The 19,736-nt window shown below is 38.3% G+C and overlaps 1 protein-coding gene across 1 annotated transcript in view; it reads right to left on the bottom strand.

Annotated features, from left to right (window-relative positions):
* Nucleotides 1-4,319: 4,319 nt before the first annotated feature.
* ibtk (inhibitor of Bruton agammaglobulinemia tyrosine kinase) overlaps nucleotides 4,320-19,736 on the bottom strand; it is a 30,153-nt gene continuing 14,736 nt past the window's right edge. Inside the window, exons 15-30 of the mRNA XM_042489806.2 lie at nucleotides 19,584-19,670; nucleotides 19,412-19,494; nucleotides 19,130-19,167; nucleotides 18,254-18,350; nucleotides 18,060-18,161; nucleotides 17,446-17,563; nucleotides 17,075-17,135; nucleotides 16,372-16,499; nucleotides 15,662-15,771; nucleotides 15,284-15,429; nucleotides 14,859-14,977; nucleotides 14,450-14,548; nucleotides 13,523-13,678; nucleotides 11,565-11,765; nucleotides 5,881-6,013; nucleotides 4,320-5,428 (exon numbers count right to left, since the gene is read on the bottom strand). Of these exons, the coding sequence (XP_042345740.2) occupies nucleotides 5,303-5,428; nucleotides 5,881-6,013; nucleotides 11,565-11,765; nucleotides 13,523-13,678; nucleotides 14,450-14,548; nucleotides 14,859-14,977; nucleotides 15,284-15,429; nucleotides 15,662-15,771; nucleotides 16,372-16,499; nucleotides 17,075-17,135; nucleotides 17,446-17,563; nucleotides 18,060-18,161; nucleotides 18,254-18,350; nucleotides 19,130-19,167; nucleotides 19,412-19,494; nucleotides 19,584-19,670 (1,804 nt within the window). The 3' untranslated portion in view covers nucleotides 4,320-5,302. The remainder of the gene's footprint in view (nucleotides 5,429-5,880; nucleotides 6,014-11,564; nucleotides 11,766-13,522; nucleotides 13,679-14,449; nucleotides 14,549-14,858; nucleotides 14,978-15,283; nucleotides 15,430-15,661; nucleotides 15,772-16,371; nucleotides 16,500-17,074; nucleotides 17,136-17,445; nucleotides 17,564-18,059; nucleotides 18,162-18,253; nucleotides 18,351-19,129; nucleotides 19,168-19,411; nucleotides 19,495-19,583; nucleotides 19,671-19,736) is intronic.

The raw sequence follows: 19,736 nt of genomic DNA, 5'->3' as shown, positions 1-19,736 counted from the left end.
TCAAGCCAAAGAGGAGTATGAATAACTCTTAAGTAACTCTAAAGGTATTATGAAGGACCAGCTATCAAGTTCTTAAATGACCTACTGTTCCCACTCTGAACCACCACATATGTGCTTTTTGATGTCATCTAAAACTGACTGATGCAAATCCATCTCAATCATGTTACAATAATTCCTAAATAAATCTAAGCAAGTGTTCAGGCTGACATTAAACTTTTTTGTCATTTAGACTTTAAATTCATATTACATAACAGTATCTCTAGTTCCTATGCAGGTAAAATGCACATGATAATGGCCAATGATATGTGGGCATTTTGATAGACACTGGATGTTATTTTATTCAACTGTATGCAATCTAGAATAACTAATGAGGACATATACTTTATTTGTATTTGTAAAAATAAAGTAAGTAAACTCTTAACTTCTGCTTTTTCCTTTAAGTACCTAAGGTAGCTTGAAATTTCAAATGGAGCCCGGAAGATGTTTAAAGAAGTCAATTGTGAGCACATATCATTAAATCATGTGCACAAATATGGTTTTATTATTCTGATGCCTCCCGAGTTTCACCATTCCATCAAATGGAAATGTGTTGTGCATCATTTCAAATACAAAAATTAGCACAACATACGCTGCTGTTATAAGTTTGTAATCACATTATATTTCTTCTTTTCTTGAATGACTATTTTAGCATAGATAAAAAGAGTATAATTCAGACATTAAATGTATTATTTAAATTTGGAATTGTTATGTTATGGCCTCAAAGAAAAATAACTATATAATTAAAACTTCCATTTAGTCAATGTCCCCACAGTGTTGCATGGTGGGAAAATACTGTGGAAACCATTTTTTAATTCCAAATAAGCTTCGATTTTGAATTTGTTTTCCAGCCCAGGAAAGTGTAAATGACGCTTGATCACTAATGAACCACAATGGAGGAGGAAAATAGGCTCTAAATACAGTATCTATTTCCTCAGGTTCCTCTGCAGACTACTGACTAGATTTAACAGGTTAATACAATTACTAATTACAGGCACCTTTTTTACTACTATTGCACAAATAAATTTAAAAAGGTCATTATAAACTTCTTTTTGCATTCACTGATGTGACACTGGGTTATTACAAGTGCTGCAGAGTGTTGACATCATTTTTTATCAATTATCTCGTTTTTTTTATCTTGACCATGACTTTAACCTACTTCCGAAGTTGGTGGAAAAAAGTGTTGCTGCAAGGTTTGCTGTTTCATTAAAATGTGACCCAAAAAAAACATCACCCTTAATCACACAAAAAAATCAGACAGTTTCAACTTGCTAGCTCAGTTGTAGAACAAGATTAGCCAATCTACTCAGAAAAGGATAAAAAATTGAAAAACATGTTCTTCCCAGGCATGCTGGACTGATACATGGTAAAGAATTCGCAGAACTACTTAAGAGTCATTTACAATCATTAGACCTTAATAGATGACTGACACTGATAAATGTGGGTTTTGACCTCGCTCATTTTGCACTGGCACTAAAGCGGTTTGGGGATGTAGGAAGTATTCCGTGGAGTGTCTAGTAACGTACCTTTTTCTCCATAAACAAATTAATCCTGGAGTTATCCTCACCGTCTGGAGGCCGGCCCTATGACTTTCCCATCTGCCTGGCAGGAAGGCTCGATGGCCAGGGCCTGTTCTCCACCATCTCTCCAAAGGAAGAGTGCACCTTCCCCAAATATGCTCCACGGCTCCGCCCTTCTCTGCAAAGCCCTGCAGCAGCGATGACTGACCAGGGGTCCTTGTCTCAGGGATGGTTCTGCAGTTTCCCGGGGGAGGCCATGGATGGAGGTCAACTGAAAAAGTACAAAAAAAAAAATTACATTAAAAACACACATACACACAGGTATCCACACACTGAGTCAGTTTTAAAATCTGAACAAGTCATGTTGCCATAGTGATAAAGTGCTTAAAAACTGGCAGGCAGACAAGTTGAAATACATAACAAAAAGGTTAAATATATAGCTTAAAGAAACTAAATTAGAGCTAAAACTAGGGCAACTGATAATTGGTTCAAATTGAAAGCTCAAACTACTGGACACATCATTAAAATTGCTCAAAGTTATGACTAAATGCTTATTTAGATGAATGGATAAAGGTCCAGTGTGTAAGATTTAGGAGGATATACTGATAGAACTTGAACATAATATTATAAGTATGTTTGCCGTAGTGTATAATCACCATAAAAAAGCAATTGTTGTGTTTTTGTTACCTTAGAATCAGCTGTTAACATACAAAGCAGGTCCTCCTCCACGGAGTCCACCATGTTGTTTCTACAGTAGCCAACGATGGACAATTTAAACACTAACTCAAGAGAAACCCATTGGCTTTTCAGCATCAGCCGCTGTAGTTTTCCTACATGCTTGGCACAGAGACAAATGAGAGAAGTTTCAGTTTGTTTCAATCTGTGACCTCAGGAGCAAGATGACACAAGTAGTTATGTAATTGATAAATTATACAAATGCATAGTTTAAATTAGAGGTGGCATGATATATGGGTCTTGATATTAACCATAATACTTTAAATAAAAGTAGTGATATCATCTTAAAGTGCACATATGATAATGTCATGTTAAGAATCCACCACCTTTTAAAACATTTTTAAAAAAATGCCACCTGGTTGCCTTTCCCTGTTTATTTAGTGTAACTGCTCTTTTTGTATGCTTTTCTACACTTATAGTTACAGACTCTTTCTCCACCTCCCTACACTTGCATTTTGAGTGTCAATTACTAGCCAGAGAAAGAGATAAAACACACAGTAAACAAAGTTAAAGATGAATTGGACTAATGGCATTATTTTCATTTTTTCAAATTTCCATACAACAGCTGGCTAAATTGTTACAGCTAAAAGTAATAGCTAAATGGCTCTAGCTAAACTGATAAATGTTTGAAATAGCTAAAAAAAAAAAAAAACAAAAACATTTTTAAAACAGCTCAGTGGTTATAGCTAAGAGTAAAGGACAAACTGTTAAAAAGATAGCACAAAGTAATTGTTATTGGATAAATGGTTATAAACCGATAGCTACCAGTAATAAAAAGCCCTGGATCTGATAATCTGTCATTCAGTCAAAATTGTACTTGTATGATTACATTACACCATTTAACATAAATAGATACATTTAACAATTTTTCCATTTTTAGTTAATATTCTTTTAACGATTGTAGTAGTAAAGTATTCTGATTTTACCCAATACTAATAACTATTCATATTTTTAACATCAAAATTCACAATTGGTCCAGTTAAAGGGACAATAAGTTGCTGGAGTGCAAAAAAATACAGCTTGTTCATAAAAAAAATAAAAATAAAATAAATATCCAAATATCCAGTATCCTCTACAAAGTGGTAGTATGCTGACCAAAGTAACATGAACATTATAATTCGGTAAAATTAAAAAAATTGTAACATAAATATCCACTTTCATATCATTGACAGTTAAATAACATCCAGTTTAAAATCAGCTTAAATGAAGACATTTGCAACATGACAGGCAATGTTGAAGGGGAAATATCGAGATTCAACTGCACACAAAAGATTGCAAACCCGGATATTGTTAGAATCATGTATACAGAGATATGGATGACTAGGTTGCGAGTGATATTCCATATAAACATCATATCCAGAAATAAATCAAAACATGCGTACTTATGCATATGTAAAGGCACTCATGGAGAGCACACATGTTCAAGTACATTAGGTAGATTGCTTTCATGCCTAATTTTAAAACATGTAATGTGGCTTTGTACCTACAAAAACATCACATTTTTATTCAGAGCATGGACGGTTCGGATGAGCAGTCCCTTTTGAAAAATTCCACATTGGTTTTCAGGCCTGTGGTATCAGCCTGGCTCATTGTGGGGTGATGTAAAGCAGCAGACTTTTTTCTCTAAGGCTTTGATTCATGTGTCATCTCCGCATTGGCTAATAGATCCTAATGTGTAATTAATATTTCCACCATGAGCCGTCTCTCCCTGACTTCCGATGTGATGCTCTACCTGTAATTACAGCCAATAAAATCTCTAAATCGCCACACTTGCTGTTCAGATCAGGGTCATCACAGTTAATCACAGGCTGAGACTTCATAATGGTGCTTTGTTCATGCAGGGCAGCTGAAGTGTCAGGAGATGGGCAGATTAAATCTTTATTAGATACAGTGAGAGCCACACTTTTCAGTAAAGGACCAAGTTTCTGCTATATTAAAAGACACAAAAAGGCAAGAAGGTAATTAAGAAAATGTAATCTCTCTCCTTTCATTCTGTCCACTGCAATCTACACTGAAACGGAGACGGGATCATTGCACAGGTGAGATATTTTATTACATGCCATTTTCTCTTTACATCCATTTACCTCACACACACAAATGGCATCCTGAAATGAGATTACAAGGTCCAGAACGGCAGAACTGGGGCACTGAGAAAACTTACACCTTATTGGCTCCAGGAGAAACACTGGAGAGCAAAACAACTAAATAATGAGGAGAAAAATGGTATTTTAGCTGCTGTATCTGTATTATTCGATAAAGGCACAACACCTTCTCTAAAACACTAGTGATGACTTCAAAGACTAGCAAGCCAGTTTCACACAATCATTCACTATAACTGCATCAAAATATGTATTTTAAATATGAATGCATGTTTTTGTTCATATTTAATATACACATCCAGCAAGGTTACCATGCCACTGCATGTCAGCTGAAGCAATCACTCAGACAATGTAAGTACCAAGAAGAAAAAAGAACCATAAAAAGAAACTAAACATGCTGCCTTGGTGAATACCTCTTAAGAGCAAATGACGCTCTGCCACGGTTGATAATTGGCACTCTTACTTTCTCAATCACATTGAGAGCTTCCAGGGATTAAACACGCATAAGCCCTCGAGGTGACGTAGCTTGGACCCATTTTGTGGCTTTTGCATTTCTTTGGCAACTTAAACTTCAAATAATCATTTGGTTCTTTACTTTTTGCATCATCCCTTTGCCAAGTAAAGACCTAAAACTTCTTTTCAGGACCACATTCAGTTATGAAAAACACGCTCTCTCTCAATCATACAAACAAAAAGTTGAGCAGCAATAAAATTAAAGTAACACTGCAGAGACGAGCATTAACTTGCATCAGACTCCTCCCGCGCTGGGCTGGAGTCTGAGCTACATCTCACAAGAACTGATGAATCTGAGGATGTTCCAGGGAAGCTGCAGCTGGGATGCTGCCAACAGTACAGATAACTGCAGGGGATGTTCTCACTTTGATGGTATGTAAGCGGCTGTGCTGTTAAACACTAGTGTTTGTTCCAGGTTGGGGCTGCAATGGGACCTCTGGAGGACCTCTCCACCACTATCAGCTCATCGGGGTTGTCGCGCGCTTTATAATGGAACAGAAGGTCTTGGATTGCCCGTTCTTCAATCTACAAGGACAGAAAAAGACAAGAAAAAGGGATATTGTGGGCAAAAAAAACCACACTTCTTTTGGGGTGAAATAGAAAACGCTGACACTGAGAGCTTAATGATAATAAGAGTATTTTACGTAATGGCAACCAGAAAAGCCATAGGGGGAAAAGCGTTTTAAGAAGGGGTTGACAGAAGCCTGGAGAAGTGCGGAGAGTGCTGTCGAAAGACAAAACTGGAGGCACCTCATTTCTAACCAGCACTGCACACGGCATGATGTTCATTAGATACACGCCTGCCAGCTAGGAATAGAAAGGAGATGCACGCTGTGGCCATTAACCACGCTTAAACACCACCATTATATTTTCCACTTGGAAGCTGCAAACACAAGAGCTATACATTCAGTCATGGCAAGAGTGTGTGGTGCATGTGTGGCTGAGTGTGTGAGCACTAATGCACCCAGACATGTTACCTGGATGAGTGCCAGCGGCTTCTCCCGGCTGCGGATCAGTGCAGCTTCCTGCTCCTTCTCCTCCTCCACGATGGAGGCAAAGGTCACCAGGGAGGAGAGGGGAGGGCTGCCCACTGCTCCGAGCACCCAGGGCCTGAGGGGAGAGACGGGTGGCACAGACAGAGAGACAGAGAGAGAGAAAGAGAGAGAGAGGACGGGGATCAGTGCCTGTTGCTGCGATAGTGAAAGCAACAAGAGTCTAAGTGCGTGGACAAAGGTTGAATCAACTACTACTGACAAGCTCCTGTGTGTGAACGGTCACCTGTCCACCTAGATTTAACAAACCTCTTCTATGACTGCCTAACAGGACTCAAGTTAAAATATACCTCTATCAATCAGCCTGAACTCCATCAGAATCACAGCACTGAGAAAGTCTTAATAGAGTTTTAAATAATCTTTGCAAAAGCACAGATGCACAGAAGACTTTTGATAGAATGGATCTCAAAATACTGTTGGTTAGACTAGGACTTTGTGGGGAAAAACAAGCAGTCTAAACTGGCTTAGACTGCTTATTTTTCAGGGGTATAATTTTTAAGATTATTAGAGAAACTCATATCACAATAATGGCAAAATTTTGACTTAACATAATGGCATTATACCGATACATAAGGCAACAACAAGTGTGGCTAAAAGCTAAATTCTACCGGCCAGGAGTGATTTCAGTAGTATGGAATGAGTGGGCTGAGCATCCTGAATGCTTTACGAACAGCCCTGCACTTTTCAGGCTCTTCGTGCAACTTATCTCTCAGAGTAGACTGTCAGCAGCTCCAGGCAGCACAGTGACAGCAGCACATCGTCACTATCTCCCTCTCCTCTCTCGCCATGTGCAAACAGGAATCAGTTTCATCAGTGATTTTATCATAAGGCTGTCCTAATAGAGTGCCCCAAAAATAACGTTTTTCTGTGGGCCAACCCGGAAGCTAACATTTCACTGGTTCCCTCGCCAAAAAGCCTATGGGGATTTCACATTGGACTTTGGATCATTTCAAAAAATTAGCTCTGTGGTAAACAAAAGTTTATGGTGCCTGAATGTTACATTTAGCAAGATAATCTTTACTTCTGGCAATTTCCATAAGTAAAAAGCTATCGTTAGGCCAGATCAAACTAAACAACAGTCGCATCGCCACCACTACGAAATTGTAAAGCCATGTTCAGCTCGGTTCGGCAAAATTATGATCTTTAGTCTCATTTAGCATTCATCTTTTTAAGTACACATAAAAGCTCCAAAGTTTGCAAGTGGGGTATTTAGTGACGTATTTTATGTCATAGATTTTTTTTTTAAGTGTTAACCAAAGACCTTATTTATGGTTATATATATATGTACACAATTATATGTTCTTAAAATTATTAATAAAACATTCCCAGTGATTTTGTCATATCGTCAAGAATGCCTTTATCACAAAAATACCCTGAAATATTGTGGTTTTACTTTACGGCCACATAGCCTACCCCTAATCTGGAGTACAGAATTTTTGGGGCTGATATGGGGTTCCACATGGTCCAAATCTTGGTCCTGTTCTATTTAATGTGTTAATGTGTCCAGTCATGTACAGGACAATTTATTTACAAAAACAATATTTCCTGTCAGAATTATGCAAAAGATCCTTAAATCTACACCTATCACTTGCTTCTAATGACTTCCATCCTGTTGCAGTACATTGATACTATTAAAACCTTGATTTCCATGAGCATTCTCTAAATCAACAGAGACAAAACTGAAGTAATATGAATAAGCAGGCACGTGCAGAGGGGAAAGCTAAGCATGCCTTAGCACCTGCCCCTTGATGTCCAAAGTGCCCTTTGGTCAAGGCTTTTTTTTTTTTTATTCGCTTTATATGACAGGACAGAATGTAAGCATGAACGGGGGAAAGAAAGGGGATGACATGCAGCAAATGGCCATGAGGTGGAAGTGAACCCGCGGCCACTGTGGCAACGACACTGCCTTTGTACATGGGGCAACCGCTCTATCCACAGAGCTACTACGAGCCCTAGTCAAGGCTTTTTTATCAAGAAAAACACCTTACAGTTAATAATAATTTAGCTGTACATAGAATGACCTGGCTCCTTCAGTCCCATTACGTCACATAATGACCTTTCACCTGTGAAATGTGCAATGAGAGTTTTGATTATTGTTATTTTAATAGCATTAGTATCACACAGTGCCATCTTGTTTGAGAATACCCAGTGAAGGCAGTAACCGCTTGGATTTTGATGCTTGTTTGTTATGGTGCAGGTGCTTGGAGTGGCCAAAAAGCAAAAAGAAAAAACTGCATTTCAGCAATAATTTCTTACATTTAATAAACCAAGTAGAACATCATTATATGGCACATTATATAAAATCCAATTATAACGAAATCTGAAATTCTACTGTACTGTTTTTATTTTTTAAAATGAAGCTCTAAACTTAAACATCATCCAATAGCCTAATAATCTTTGACCAGTCGCAAAAACTTTTCCTTTATGGATTAACTGAAAGGACGACCCTGACTATGACTACTGGGAAATATAAAGGCAAAGTCACAACCTATCCTTCATGATAGAAATTTTATTTAAAAAATACAACAAAAAAACTTCACAGGTTATGTAAAATTTTCAAAGGATTCCTATTTAGGAAGACCTTGACTATGTCCATGTCAAATTTCATGTGTTTTCATTTCCCAAGAGTTTCAGGGAAATTTTCAGGGAAACAGCTCAACTGACATAAAATTCATAATTACCTCATATTAATTTATCATAATCATCCTCTGATTTCATCAGGTAGGGGACAATGACAATAGAGTTGTGTGGTTTGGATACATGATACATTCTGTCTGAATATAGGTTGCTGCAATTCAACAGGCTATGCTGTAGGTTAGGTACGTGTTTGGTGTTTTAAAATATTATTCCTTTTGCCCCTTTTTAACTTTGAGTACCTGCCCCTCAAAAGGTCTCTAAAGCCCTCTAAACAAAGAATCTGAGTGATGTCATAGACTTTTCTTTGGCAGTATCTGGGGACAGCAGAAGCAAGCCATGAACACAACAATGACATAATTTAAAGTTTATGTGGCTAATAGGTTAGCAAACAGCTGTTTGCCTTATTTACACATTGAGCAGATACAGAGCAACATTAATATTCACTTTATGATATGTTTCTGGCCACCAAAAGAATGTAAGTCCAGCTTGGTTTGGGATGAGCCCATTTGGCATGGAAAGGGTCTTTGTAACTTTTTTCTCTAAAAATAAACAGCTGCCTGCTGTGACTGAAAGACTACTACAAGACCAAGTGAGAGTGAAGCGAAACTTTTCAAAAAAGTTGCGACTGGAAAATCAAAACTTAAAAGAGCAGATTCATAGATGTGATTGGAACTGTAGAGTTACGTGATAGTTCTCTGTGGATTCATCTCGACCACAGACCCCTTTCACATTTCACATTTTCAGGCATAAGATCCATTGTTATTTTAAAAATACTGATTATAGTGGCTACAAAATAAAAGACCCAGTGTGAGCTTATGGGGAAGAATTACATGCTGTCATTACTAGGTAGGAAACTATAATAGTCTGAGTCCTGGTTTATCTCCCAAAAATCTTGTGCATAAAACAGAATACAAAGCATTTGCTTATACATCAGTAACTAAACTGTCTAGCCTCAAAATATGACCTGCTTGTGCATTATGAAAAAGCCAGATCTCTAAGATCCTCTGCAAAACATTAGCGTGGTGTGTGCAGAGTTACAACAAAGATCAGAGAAGCTGCTTTCAGTTACAATGAAACACACGTGTAACAAATCGTCAGATGATCGAACAGTTTCTGCAAGCATTTACTGCTTCTTTCCTTTTTTGTCTTGTGTCTTTTTTAACCAAGATTGTCTCTGAAATTAAAAAAACAACTTGTGTACAAATTAATCTTTAAAAGTTGTTTTCAAGTTTAAATGTTTGTGCAGCAAATTAAAGCTACCTTGTACATGACTTGTGCTGTATAGATTAATGTGCTTTTACACACACAAAAAAGTATATTCCTACAAAAAAAAGATTGAAGAAGACATTATTTCCTTTCTGAATATTTATATTCTTCGAATGTGACAGTGCACAACCCGTCTTACTTTTTCCTATTCCACAAGGTTCCTGAAAATCTATTCAACATGACATGTAAAATATGACATGTCACATAGATGACATGAGCTCCCTGCAGTCTGATTTGTGTGTGCTTCAAGTGATCTCTTTTTCATAGCTGCTATGTGAGGGTTTGGAGACACGCTGCATTAATAGTTTGTTATTAATGCAGCCAAAACCATTCCAAATCGCTCACTATGATGCATGTTAAAACTATATGGAAAGTGCATGCTAATCTGGCCAAGAGACACCTCTGGAAACACTCATAGAATAAATAAAGAGAGGGAGGGGGAAAAAAAAGAGCCTGACAAGATTATAAAGGCATCTCTATTAATTCTGACTTGGGATGTGGAAAAAGTGTCCCAGAAGGCAGAGATGAGAATATACGAGGTTGCCGCTGCTTCCTGAGCCTTGAACTCATCCATCTCTCTGCTCATCCAAATACCAAGAGGAACCTGAAACCTGCTCCCTGTTCTGTATGATCTGATGTGACATGAGGGCTGCCCTTATCAACACTGATTAACATCACCAGCTTCACTAGAGTGACTCACACAGCTGTTTAATATCTAGAGGTCTGCTTTAAAGATTACCTTCATGCTGCAGTGATACAGCAGAGGAAGTATGATATCAGATAAAAGAGACGCGCTTACAAAAAAGCTGGGTATTCACTTTTAAGGCCTGAAATGGCCCAACACTTCCACCATCCAACTTTTTTTTTAACCCTCTCATACACAGGCCTACATCAGAAAAAAACATAATAAAAGATAATTTGCCTCCATGGACACTTTTATGTGTTTAAACTAGAAATAAATATTTACAGACTGGAGCTCACACTGCTGTGCGTGTGTGCGTCTGTGTTTGTCCAGCTGTCGGCAGATGTTGTAAAAGTCTCTGTGACTCAGTGTCAGTGGTCAGGTCAACCCAGTTGTACCGGGTCATTTAGAGCTGTTCACCTCACTCTGACCAGTGTTACACCTCTCTCAATCTGTCCGACTATACGAGATCCTGTCAGTCAGCACTTATATTCAACAAGTTGTTCTGTCAGACTCACAGCTCAATATTTTATCTTTTTTTGTGCCGACACTGAGACTCAGTCTCAGATAAACACTCAGCGTTACTTCCCCTTTTGGTTTCTTTATCCAAAGCCAGTGTGTGTTTGTGTCAGATATATTTTAAATCTCCAAGTGGCCCCACAAAATAAAAAAAAAGTTTTCTTGATATGATGTGATGAGAAAATAATTAGGGATGGATGATTTAAGTTTTTTAATTAAGGCTTACATTAGGCATTGTAATGAGGTTAGTTAGCATTGAAGAACTGGGGAATGACTATTAAATTAATGCGATATCTTGATTCTTGTGTAAATTCTGTGTGTGTGTCTGTGTGTGTGTGTGTGTGTGTGTGTGCGTGTGTGTGTGTGTGTGTGGGCTGCTGATTTAAATAAAAAAACAAACCTAACAGCAGTTTCATGAAGATGCCTCAACAGTGCCACCAAGTGGAATAGAGCAGTAAAGAATGTCTTGCATGTTTGTAATCCAGTGTGTGTTACAGATGCTCACCCACTGGGTCTCTCTGTCTCGCTGCTTTCGGCACATTTGAACGTGACCCTCCTGGCTGCAGGAGTAGCAGTAACTGGGGATAATTGGGCACCTTGGACCCTCTGGCCTCCCGTTTGTCCCGCTCTGATCAAACGGTTCTCCTCCTCTTCCAGGAGCGCTCGAAATGAGCATGAGGAAGATGGGGACTGGATTGCTGTTGCCCTGCAGATGGAAACAAATGACAGAGAGTGAAAGATTATGTATGATTTATTCAATTCACAATAAAAGTAAAAAACAGTTGCACTTTGGTTGCTGCTCTAAGTAATCTGTTATGTTTTCTTCTCATTTTGTTAAGTTCTGTATGCCTAGAAAGCGTATACACTTAGTGTGAAAAATCTTAAAAATGCATCTACACCTGGATATATTGTTAAGATCTCTCTTATAAATCTACAATGCTAAGCAGGTGAGTGGGAGGATGTACTGTCAACAGAAACCATTATTTTGTCTCATACAGAGAGAATCATGCTTTATAACTTTCTCAAGTGGATGTGCAGATGTTTCTACCCACAATGAGAGCAGCAAACCACGCAATGACTACTTGGTACATGCAAAACTTTGGCACTAATAAAAAAATTATGTATGGACCGAGGAATCCTGTCACTGACCACATGACATTCTGACTGCAGCTTGTGCTCTGTGAAATCTAAAATGCGTTTTTAAATGCATTTCCCATTTGTGTGTGTGCTGTCAGATAATGTTAACTTCACATTAAGACTATAAAGCTTAAAAGTTGACTTGTGTTTGGCCCATTTTCTGTTTAGCATCTATCCGTTTCTAAATTGTAGGTCATTGATTTATGGGTGACTTGACTAATTTTTTTAACAAATGTGTTAGCAAACAGTTGCCTATTTACACATCTAGACAATAAAGACCATTGGCATTTATTTGGAGTCCTGTTTCTGGCCACCTGATGAACAAAAGTTCACTATTTACTCTCTTTTTAGCTCTGCTTTGGTCTCCACCACCACCTGAGGGACATATCCCTCTCTTATATGTTCACAAGCTAGATGCAAACTTTTTCTGTCTGCCATTTGATGCTGGCCCAGTGGTGTATGTTGGGCTTCTCAGAAAACAGCTGCCTGCTACAACAAAAAAACAACACTGGTGAGAGCAGCAAGAGTGAAAAAACAAAACAAAACATTAAGTTACGGGCAATTTAACATAAAAAAAACATTGGCTCAAAGACATTAAAACCCTCTGTTGAGCTAAGAGGAACTGCAGTTGGCTGACAATTCTCAGAGAGTTTGTGACTGAGTGACCCTATCCACAAAACACAAAGTCATCTGTTATGAAAGAGACAGTTTGGATTTTTTAAGTGGGGTTGTATTAGGTATTTATACATAGTCAATGTAATGCCTACAGTAGATAGCAGTTGGCACACCCCTAGTTTAGAGCAACAGGTAGAAATACTGATACAAAAGCTTAATAATGCACTGCTTTGGACAGGGGCTGCAACAAAACATAGTTTAGCAACCTAAAAAGAGTTCTACCTAGAAAAAGAAATCAGTATCAACTTGAGTGTTACATTTATACTTACAATATTTTCACCACTTTACCTTACTGCCACAGTCTTTTCCAAAAGGGAACTGAAGCTGTCACATCCATCTATGTTCTGTTAAAAGCCACCAGACATCCTCTGCAAAAACTCTAATTTTACCATGTAGAACAGAGGAGCTGTTGTCCATACTGCTGCCCTGAACATGATTTGTGTTATTGTGTGACTGTGGTGAATCTGAACTAACCCTTTGAAACACCAACAATGCAAACTATCCTTTTATTATAAAATAATATTTACTTAGAGTATTTAAAAACTGCCACACCAGTGACGGGCTATGAACCAATCAACAGGAACGAAGAAGTTCTTTCTTGAAAGTTGAGAAAAGCGGACAGTAGTGGTCTTCATTTCTGGGCTCACTTACCAGGCCTTCCCACTGCTTTTGGATGGGGTGACTGTGGGGGTTGGTTTGGATGCAGTGGACTCCACACTGGCCTCCTTGTTGGCCATAGCCAACATCTTCCTCTGCTTTTGGGACAGTTTAGCTGGAACAGGGGAGTGCTTAATGCTGGTGCTGACACTGCAGGCAGGAGGAAAAATATGTAGCATTAGCTGAAGCGAATAACAGTAAAGAAATTATGTTCACTTGAGTGGCAGTGGAGCTTTCGTTCAGATACAGCAATAGGACAAAATGAAGCATCCCATTTTCATAAATAAAGCAACAGCTCAACTGTAATTTCACAGCAATAGACATTAATAGGTCGCAATTACTGAGCCCAATCAACTAGTCTAGGAGTACACAGGTTTTAATTATCCATACGAAAACTTTTGCATTGGTAAAACTTCATTTAAAAATCCATCCTTGGACTGCTGCCTATGTATTTATCCTCCAACATGTCACTCAAACAGTGCAGTCATAGCCTATGCTCCCAGGCCTTTATACCTTCAGTGTTTCCTAAGTATGCAAAGAGCTCGGCAAAAACGTATTTTCTGATTTCAACCTGGAACATGCTACCGCAGGATCTGAAGCTGCCCAGCTTGATCCTACTAGGTGATCTTAAAACTTATTTTAATTGCCCTGGAAAAGGAATCTTTGGAATGTTGTTCTTGTTTTTAGTATTTTCACTCTGCTTCCACTTCACACTTTCACTCAAATGTTGCATGTACTGTGCTGATAAATCTGTGTATCCATAACTAATTGTTTTTATATTGTATGTTCAGAAACAGGTTTCTTTTGAGAATGAGAGCCCGTGTCTCCATAAGATTACCTGTATAAATAAAGGTTAAATAAATAAAAAATAAAACCGCAAAGAATTTGTTTTTGAGTAATCTCCTCAGTTAAGATAACTACCTTCCAGGGCTTTTAGGAGTTGCTCCAAGGGTCTGCTGAGAGTTGGCCTCCATGTCCATGATGGTTCTCAGATCCAAGACTGGGGGCGGACGAGCAGGACTGCAGATTTTATTAACACAGTTACACATACTACTTCGGACATACAACTCAAATTTAATAATTGACCAGGGATTAAAGCATTTCCTCCTCTCTCCTAAACCTCCTCCTCAAAATGAAGTATGAGGATATCAGGCCTGCCATTAAAGGTAGGGTACCTTGTATCAAATCTCAAACCTGCTTTTCAACCAATGTAAAACAATGATCTCCTTCTTCTGAATGTTCTATCTACAGTATTTTTAGAGGGACAGAAAACCAGCAAGACTGTGAGCATAAAAAACCTTTAAATACAGGATCCTTACGTATATCTTACCTGGAAAGGACCTTGGGGATGGTCTGAGGAGCAGAGTTGGGCGGAGTTGGGAGACAGTCCTTCATGGACGTTGGGGTGCTGGGTGGAGTCTTTAACCTCTGACTCAGAGTCTTCTCATCCTGCAGATGAAAATTACAATTATATCCATCATCTGTTGTATTTTTTGAGTATTACATCCACTCCTGCATGTCATGTTGCCACATTTCTTGAATTATCTAACATGACCACGCAATGGCAAATGGATAACTTCACCAAAAATAACAACACAAGTCAAGTTTTACTTTGTTTAACTATTTTACAATGGAACCACAGTCGGCAGCAAACTTACCAGCATAGTACTACCTGGACAGAGATGTAAAATTTTGTTGTTTTTAGATTTTTAACACAATTACTGCATGTGATTAGTGTGGTGGTCTGACATTAACCTCGGCTCTGTCATGGAAGACGGGCGACTGTATGTCTCGGGGACTGCCGACCCCCATGTAGCTGCCCTCAGAGTCTGATGTGAGCAGCTCCTGCAGGGACTCTGTTGAGTTTGCTCTGCCTGACTTCACCAGACACGGGGAGACCACTGAGAGAAGAGAGAGTGTAAGTGGAATCTGTGCATATTACCCAACAACAATCTGATGCTTTCGAAAAAAAGCTGATAGATGTGGATGTGATGTAAATAAAATGAAAAAATTATGTGGTTTGTAAAGACATGGGGCCAGTGACAGAAGCGTGTACATAAAAGTAATATGTAATGATGGTATTTAATGAAAAACACATTTAAAAGTAGTATAGCCTCGTGTGTTTAAGTATACCTGCAGCAGGGGGGCTTTGAATGATATCAGAGAGAGTGTAGCCTCCTGAGCTGTCAGAGCGTCGCCGTTTCTTTTTAGCCTTCATCTTGGCCTTCTTTAACAGGATTTCCCTGGGGGGGATAAAGTGGTACAATCTTCAGCAGATATCTATTTGGAGCTCCACATTTAAGATGTGTAAAGGGGATTGCAAGGACTTGCAGATAGCCTGGTTAGCGCCTGCTTCTTTTAACTTTAATGCTATACACTAAGTAGTCCCATGTGAAGGCTTTTTATGATCTGCACCACGGATCAGAGTGAGATGATATGCGATTTGATTGCGGCTCACAATAAAAAGCACTCACAAAAAGTTGATCATGGTGATTGTACATTATCGGGATAATTGTGAATATCGTGTCCAGTAGCACCAAATGAGTCTGCTGGGCCAGCAACAATAAAACGGACAGGCTGCATGCATACCAACTTCAAATGCAATACAGATTAATTTACCATGGGCATATTTTTGTTGAAAGATGTAACAGTATTTTAAATAGTTGAAAAGCCTGGCTTTATAAGGTTGATTGTTTTTCATTCAAAAGAATGTTCACATTTTTTAAAATAAAAATGCGTCCCATCTGTGCTGCAATAAAAATATTTGTCTAAAATCTAGGGTTAAATGATTTCACTATGTCAGAGTGCCAATATGGAGATAGGAAACATTTCTGTTTGTGTACCTGCAAGAGTGATCCAGTTCTGCTTCTGGTTTTGGACTGAACGCTGAGTCCAAATCCTCATCCTCATACACACTAAGGTCTGGGGCACCATGATATGGAGTGATAATTCTCTTCTGCATGGCTGGGATCTGAAAATTTTAAAAAACAAAACAAAACTGATTATTATACCCCAACTCTGTACACATTTGTATAAGATGAGAATATCAGTGTAATACACTGTGCAAACAGAAAATACTGACATATCTTTTTTTAAATAGTTACTGCAATCAGTTATAATTAATTTGACTATATTATATAACACAAAAATATTGCATTGTCAAAGACACATAAGTATTATATACTGGAGGTTGCTGCAGTTAGCTGTGAGTTATAGAAGAAACAAAAAAGTGATGAATTGCTTACTACTCATGAATATAAATTCTGCTAAAGCAACTACTGTTGGTGAGATGGAGTTTTTTAAAGTCAGAGAAAAATGATGAGTCCAGAGAGCCTTTACTCTATAAACAGACTGAGACCAAAATCAAACGGTTACTACTGTTGTATTAGATTATTTTCTTTGACTTCCAAAAAGCTGTGTAGCAACACTGTATATTATTAAAGACATTTCTTTAAAGACAAAAGAAAACAATAAGCAAATGCTGAAGAAATGGAAAAAATGATGCAGATAGGGATTTTTTCAGGGTGGGGTGGTGGGCTGACTCACCATCCTTCTGTAGGCTGCAGAGAGCTCCACGAGCACTTCATCACTAAGAATATCCAGCGCTCTGAGGGTAACACAAAAAAAAACCCAAAGGGGCAGACAGTCAAACATATATAGATGAGAAAGTTATTTTTAGCCGTCTCCTGCTGGGACAGGTATTGGTCCTGCTGTGCACAGAATATCAGAATATCCACAACTTTACTGAACACATGCTTGAGACAATCCTGTATGGTACAATGTATACTTTTGAAAATATAATGAATACTTAATGACATTTTTTTGTAATGTGTTGATTTTGCCCTTGTCTTTAGTGTGAAACAATTAATAAAAGATCTCTACAAGTCCATTCAAGGTTATTTATTGTTTTTTCTCACTTTGACTCCAGCAGGGCGGCCATGTTGAGCACAATGAACTGAAGACATGAAAGTTTAAGCTGGTCTGCGTTGTACATTGTGGCAAACTCCAGCAGCTCTGCAGCATTCTTCAGAGTCACTGAGAAGAGCAAAACAAGTCACTTCATTGACACTTCACAGGAAATTATTGCAAAAAATTAGATATATTCCAAAACTTCCATTTTTAAAACTATGCTCTATCACATAATGTGAAATTTTCAACCATCAAAATGGATAAATCTGACGTGAAACAGTCAAAAACAGCTGAATTCTGAGCCCACTGTGTTACATACTTATAATCTCATGTACTCCTCATGGATATACATGCTGATGAATCACACTGAAATTAAGTAAAAGTTGATATTCATTTAGAACACCTCATCAAATAGCTCAGGAAACTGAATAACATGAGTGAAAGCAGTCTATATATAACCCCTGGAATGCATGATGACTGAACTATTACTATTTTTTGTTTCTAACCATAAAATTATAATTTTCACATCATGAATGCAGCATTATATCAAGATAAAAGAAGCATGAAGATGCTAAGGGCAAAGTAAATGTCAGGGATAGAGTAAAAGTCAAACAAAGCATACAGTTCTCAGTGATGACGACCTCGCACATCTCCTTCAGTCGTGTGATGAGCAGCTGGTCGGCCACAACCAATACGTTGCAGACAAACTCTACATTCAAAGAATCTGTCAAGCAAAGAGAGAGAACACTAAGTCCTATTTATTTACGTCTTTTTAAAAAAAGAAATTTAAGTCATAATGTTCTGTCAACAAGGTACCTTTAATAGTTGGAGACTCATCTGTGTAAATATACTCGAGAATGACCTGCAGGACCTCTGAGCTGGTAGGCATCTCCAGTGCAGTGCAGGATGTGGCCTGAGGAGGCACAAGACAACATCATCATCAGGACCAGGACAGTTATGTGTAGGAATTTGCATTGAAACACTGGTTTGTCCCTCAAGGATTTTGCAGGCTGTTTTAGGTAAGTGTTTTTAGTTGTGTTTTTTTTTTTTTGGGGGGGGGTCCAACATTGTGGGAGCAAGTGGAAAAAATATGCAAAGAGAGTTGAGACCAGAATATGTGTCTATTATGAGTATTCAGTGTGTCCCACAGCATTAGAATTTATTTGTCATGGTGGTGGTGGTCGAGGGGAGCAGACAGTTTATCAGCGATGTTCAGCTGTTGCTGCTATTCAAAGCAGCAGCATAAGACCACCTCTGTTAGGCACTCTCCTCCTGCTTTCTCTGCGCGGTTAGCAAGAGCTAACAGAAGCAGTTGCTAACATCCGACACCAAGCCGTTAAGAATCACAACAATCTCACACTGACACCTAAATTCTCTTATTAACCATTAGGAAAACCTTAGCTGTGTGAAGCTCACAGTTAGCATTGTCCCTGTGTGTTTGTGAGAATCCCTCCCAGGCAGAGAGCTCACACTCCCGCAGCAGTAGTCTTATGGTAAACAGAGAGAGGGGCAAGGAGGGGCTGAGTAAATCAATTCACTGTACGCAGTTCCACAATGGTATGAGATTTTACCCATTTTAAATACTCAAATTTGCTGTAAAGTTGTGTGGATTGGACAAAATTGAAAGGGTTCACAAAAAAAGGGATTGGCTGAATAATGAATGAGGCAGTATAAAAAACAAACATGGCATACCTCAATCCAGGGATTTCCAAGCATACTATTGAAGTATTCTGCAGAAATGTAATAAGAAAAATACTGACTTACTTAAAATATCATCAAACCATTGAATACATTTATAACAGCCAATTATATCTACAGACAAACCATATTTTTACTGGGGATTATGTACTCTTCACCACAAGACACACATGCTAATGTATGACACACATAGTATTGTAAAATAACAACCATGCATTATTCATCAGACTGAATTAATGACAACATCTGTGTTTTTTGTTGATTTGCTGACCTTACCTAGTCTCGCACAAAGCACGCTTTTGTGACATGGAAACTCTTTCCCATCTTCAGATTTTAGAGTAACATCACAAAGGTAGGTGCTGTACAGGCACAAAAAGAGAGATATAAAAATTGTCATCTATCCATCTAATCTACACCTAAAACTCATAAAACATACCCATTTACATACCATTTTTTCTGGTAGAATTTGGGTTTGCTGCCAGTTTTCTTGTTTATAACATTGATCTTCCCACTTTCATATTTGACTCCATCCAGTCTGTGAGGGAATTAAGACAGCATGATTGACAGAAATTGATACCACATCTGATTTTGCCTCAGGGTT

Source organism: Plectropomus leopardus, chromosome 11, assembly GCF_026936395.1.
Source record: "Plectropomus leopardus strain MGB_pleo_1.0 chromosome 11, ASM2693639v1, whole genome shotgun sequence".
In the NCBI taxonomy this organism is placed as follows: domain Eukaryota; kingdom Metazoa; phylum Chordata; class Actinopteri; order Perciformes; family Serranidae; genus Plectropomus; species Plectropomus leopardus.
This window is presented reverse-complemented; position numbering and strand designations above follow the sequence as displayed.